Source organism: Frankliniella occidentalis, unplaced genomic scaffold (assembly GCF_000697945.3).
Source record: "Frankliniella occidentalis isolate FOCC.00 unplaced genomic scaffold, Focc_3.1 Scaffold3555, whole genome shotgun sequence".
Lineage (NCBI taxonomy): Eukaryota > Metazoa > Arthropoda > Insecta > Thysanoptera > Thripidae > Frankliniella > Frankliniella occidentalis.
Window position 1 is genome coordinate 1,280 of NW_026270612.1, and position 4,344 is coordinate 5,623.

At 58.5% G+C, this 4,344-nt stretch overlaps 1 protein-coding gene across 1 annotated transcript in view; it reads left to right on the top strand.

Annotated features, from left to right (window-relative positions):
* LOC113203652 (metabotropic glutamate receptor-like) overlaps positions 1-4,338 on the top strand; it is a gene marked incomplete at its 5' end in the record, with an annotated part of 5,258 nt that extends 920 nt beyond the window's left edge. Inside the window, 5 exons of the mRNA XM_052276591.1 lie at positions 757-1,082; positions 1,422-1,798; positions 1,877-2,028; positions 2,387-2,609; positions 2,871-4,338. Of these exons, the coding sequence (XP_052132551.1) occupies positions 757-1,082; positions 1,422-1,798; positions 1,877-2,028; positions 2,387-2,609; positions 2,871-3,709 (1,917 nt within the window). The remainder of the gene's footprint in view (positions 1-756; positions 1,083-1,421; positions 1,799-1,876; positions 2,029-2,386; positions 2,610-2,870) is intronic.
* Between the last annotated feature and the right edge of the window lie 6 nt (positions 4,339-4,344).

Consider the following 4,344-nt stretch of genomic DNA (forward strand, 5'->3'; position numbering starts at 1 on the left):
TCTGTGCAAAATCTGGGCGGTGTAGCTCAAACGGTTCCGGAGATATGGGCATTTGAAGATCACATTTTTGCTGCTTTTATGATGTTTTCTTACTAAAAATTGTCCAAAACAAACGAAAAACAGAGTATGGGCAGCTAAAACTGGTGCGAATCTTAATCTACATATGTCCCCTGCAATATGTATCGCGCCCAACGAAATTGGTGTGTACCACCTAAAAACCTTCCCTTGTGAGGGGGGGAGAGAGACTCGGCCCTGGCCGCGGGGCGGGCGCTTGCCGACACTCTCGAGGAGACGAATAGAGGCCTGGAGAAGGCAGGATGAGGGCCATACGGGCGAAATAAAAAAAATAATAAAGCCAACTGAGCGCCCCGGCAGTCTCAGATGGCAGCCCACCTGGCCCGCCCCGCCTGCCTCCACCACCCGCCCGCCACTCTGCTACATAATAATTCCGCCCTAAAGAAAATCATAAAATCGAGGATAGCGCCGCGCCTGCTTCTGCTCCAGAGCCTCCTGTTCCAGGGCCTCACGCTCGCGCCGTGCTCGTCGCGCGCGCTCCGCCCGAGGCGGGGCGGGAGGTAAACTTGGCCACAACAGTGGCGGCGATATAAACAGGAACTCCCTACCTAGCCGGGAGCCTCCTGAGGAAGTGGGGGCTCTGCTGAGACTCCACACGAACACGCCGAGCAGTCCCGCCCTCGGGGGGGCTTAAGGTGGACGGCCCTTACACGACGATGTGCTTATGCCCTCGTGCGCCAGATCCGGTCGCCCTTCGACGAGACGCTGTGCCAGACGTGCATCGAGGGCACGGTGCCGGACCCCAACAAGACGTGGTGCCAGGAGATCCCGGAGGTGTTCCTGCGGCCCGACAGCGGCTGGGCCATCGGCGCCATGTCGTTCTCGTCGTGCGGCATCCTCGTCACGCTCTTCGTCGGCGGCGTCTTCCTGCGCCACCACGAGACGCCCGTGGTGCGCGCGGCCGGCCGCGAGCTGTCGTATGTGCTGCTCACCGGCATCATGCTGTGCTACTGCGTCACGTTCGCGCTGGTGCTCCGGCCCACGGACGTGGTCTGCGGCGTCCAGAGGTAAGGGGAAGGGGTCAGCCAGAAAGTGCTTCCGTCCGTTGCCAAGTTCCCGCCCAGTTGAGCCTCTGCAAGCTCCTATGACGCCTGGTAGGTAGGCAACATCTTGCCTGCAGTGCACGCGCGCACAGCGGGTTGGCCTACCCCGAGTCTCGCAGGCGCCGAGCTCTCATAATTTGCCGAATGAATCTGTGAAAAACGGACGTACTTTCTGAACGATCCCCAAGAGCCCCGACAACAAATTTATTACGAACGACCTATTTTTCCTCCCTCGTATTTATAACGTGTCCTGTCGGACTCGCGATAGATTAGTGTGCTTTACCTATGATGTCCTGTCGGCAGGTTCGGCGCGGGCTTCTGCTTCACGGTGGTGTACGCCGCGCTGCTCACCAAGACCAACCGCATCGCGCGCATCTTCAAGGCGGGCACGCGCACCGCCAAGCGGCCCTCGTTCATCAGCCCCAAGTCGCAGCTGCTCATCTGCTTCTTCCTCGTCTCCGTGCAGGTGCTCGTCAACGTGGTGTGGATCATGGTGAAGCCGCCCATGGCCATGCACCACCACCCGACGCGCGAGGACAACCACCTGGTGTGCAAGTCGCACATCGACGCCTCGTACATGATCGCCTTCGGCTACCCCATCCTGCTCATCATCGTGTGCACCGTCTACGCCGTGCTCACCAGGAAGATACCCGAGGCGTTCAGCGAATCCAAGTACATCGGTGAGTCCTCCGCTCGACGACACACTCTGCTAACTCTGCACACACGAGCACGTACTGACCGAGCGCTCCTGCCGGCAGGGTTCACCATGTACACCACGTGCGTCATCTGGCTCGCGTTCGTCCCGCTGTACTTCGGCACTGCCAACCACGTCCCGCTGAGAATCACGTCCATGTCGGTCACCATCTCGCTGTCCGCGTCCGTCACGCTGGCGTGCCTCTTCTCCCCCAAGGTAAGGTGTTGTGTACAACGATAAAACTTTGGGCTGGTGGTAGAACAACTTTGGGTTGGTGGTACACAATTAACCAGGGATTGGAAAGTTGTGGTTTTCGTTCCTGGTCATTTTTCTTTATTTCACTCATGATGAACGTCAAAGCCAAGAAAGATAGCGAATTATTACTACATCTCTTGCATTAGACGCTTGGATAAAGTTGGCCCGTGAGGAAACACGCCACCCACGGGGATACGTTTGTCATGGTCTTCAAATCAATGCTACTCACAACCTTGAATACAGTGCCCAGGAACAAATACCCCACCCTTATAACTAAAGTGATTCATCCTTGACGGTGTCTGTGACGGTGTCTGTGCAGCTGTACATAATCCTCATTCACCCCGAGCGCAACGTGCGCCAGTCCATGATGCCGGCCATGCGCTACTCGACGGTCAAGAGCTCGGCGGGCACGGTGACGGGCAACCACGCCAGCAACTCGCTGCACCCCGGCGTGCACAGCGTGCCCGCCACCTACCTCAACACCATCACGGCGCTCGACCGCCACCACTGCCCCAAGGTGGACTGCGGCACGCAGAGTCAAGGTATGTGTGTTGCACCTCGGCCGGGATGCCGCCGCATGCTGGCGTGCGGTGTCGCTTCTGCGTCTCTATCTGTGGCGCCTGGCGAGGGAAATGGCGACCTGTCGGCGCATCTGCATTTGATACAATAATAACTACACAGTCTAACGGGTTCTGTGAGCCTCGGGCATCCGATGCTTTATTGCGATTCAGCGAGAGCATGTGAGCCGAGTGAAATTCATTATTAAAAAGTTGTCACTAAACTCTTTTATTGTTGTTTCTCAGGAATGCCACTCGAGGACAGGTCCACTCAGACCAGCCTGCAAAGCCTGTCGGGTCCCGAACAGGCCGGCTCGCAAACCGAGTCCGTGCCCCTCTCCTACCCTTACACACTGGCCAATGGCGAGGTGCAGGGCCCCGTGGAGGACTCTGCCCCCTCGCTGCGGCACGGCTGCGCCAGCGGCAGCCCCCGCGACCCCGGAGGGGGTCCGGGCGGGGGGGCCGTCAACGGGGACGTGCCGCGGTCGGCCTCGCCCTTCTCGCGGACGCGGAGCTGCAACAGCGCCCTCCTCAAGTCCCGCCGGCGGGCGGGCGGTCCCCAGCCCTGGCCGCAGCACGCCAATGGACTGGGCGCGGCCGGCGCACTGCGGCACCAGTCCGACATCCTGCCCGCCCTGGGCTCGGCGCTGGGCGCGGCCCTGGGCGCCGTCACCCCGGACGCGTGTACCTGCGCGCCCGCCTGCACCTGCGCGCCGTCCCCACGGTCGCCGTGCGCGTCGTCCTTCCCTTCGTCCGCGGCCTCGTCACCCACGTCTTCAGCGCTGGCGCTGGACGACGCCGACGGGGACGGGGATGGGGACGGGGACGCGCGGCTGTCAGGCAGGCCGTTCTCCCTCGAGGCCGTGGCCGGCTCGCCCGTCTCGCCCGACACGCCGGCCGGCACGCCCGTGAGCACGCCCACCTCCCTCACCTCGGCGCCGTCTACTCGCGGCTCCAGGGGGTCGCGAGGGTCGGGGGGCGCTGGCAGTGCGGGCAGCGGGGCTGGCGGGGCGCTCCCCAACCACAGGGTGGCCGCCGCGTGCCCCGCCGGCCCCACCCAGGCCGCCACTCGGGTCTCCTTATGAGAGCAGCCGCGCCCGGACCCGGACCAGCAGAGTGCTCCCTAGCACACAGCGAGAAGTCCGGACCGGGGGCGGTCAGTTCAGTTAAAACACAACCCTAGTTTGTTTTCCTTTGTTATTTTTTTTCACCCGATGCTGTACAGTCAGATTACAAAAAGATGTTTTTTCTTTTTTGTATATCGAATAAGGGCTAGACGAAGATGGGCTGAGGCATCTGTCTGCCTTCATGCCAAGAAGGACAGGGGGTAGCCTTATGGCCAATCTATAGTTGCCAATTTAAAATGTAAATATTTTCTGTCATACGGTTGGACATATGCGATTGCTGTTGTTTATTCTGTATGTCAATGAAATTTTCTGACAAACTCTTGACCAAGCATGTTCCTTATTCAAGGAAAATGTGCCAACATAACGTAATGGACGTGCAGGAATTGTTAGCTCAGTGGCAAGTATTCCCTACTCGTGACTAGTCATAGAGAAAATCAATTGTGATATGAAATAACATGTATAAATGAGCAGGAAAAATTGACATTATTAAGTGGAACATGTATTATGGTGTTACTTCTACACACTCTGTACACCATTGGCAGTCTGTTTGACTTAAATATGTATATATGTGGCAGTTTTTATAATTTTGATTA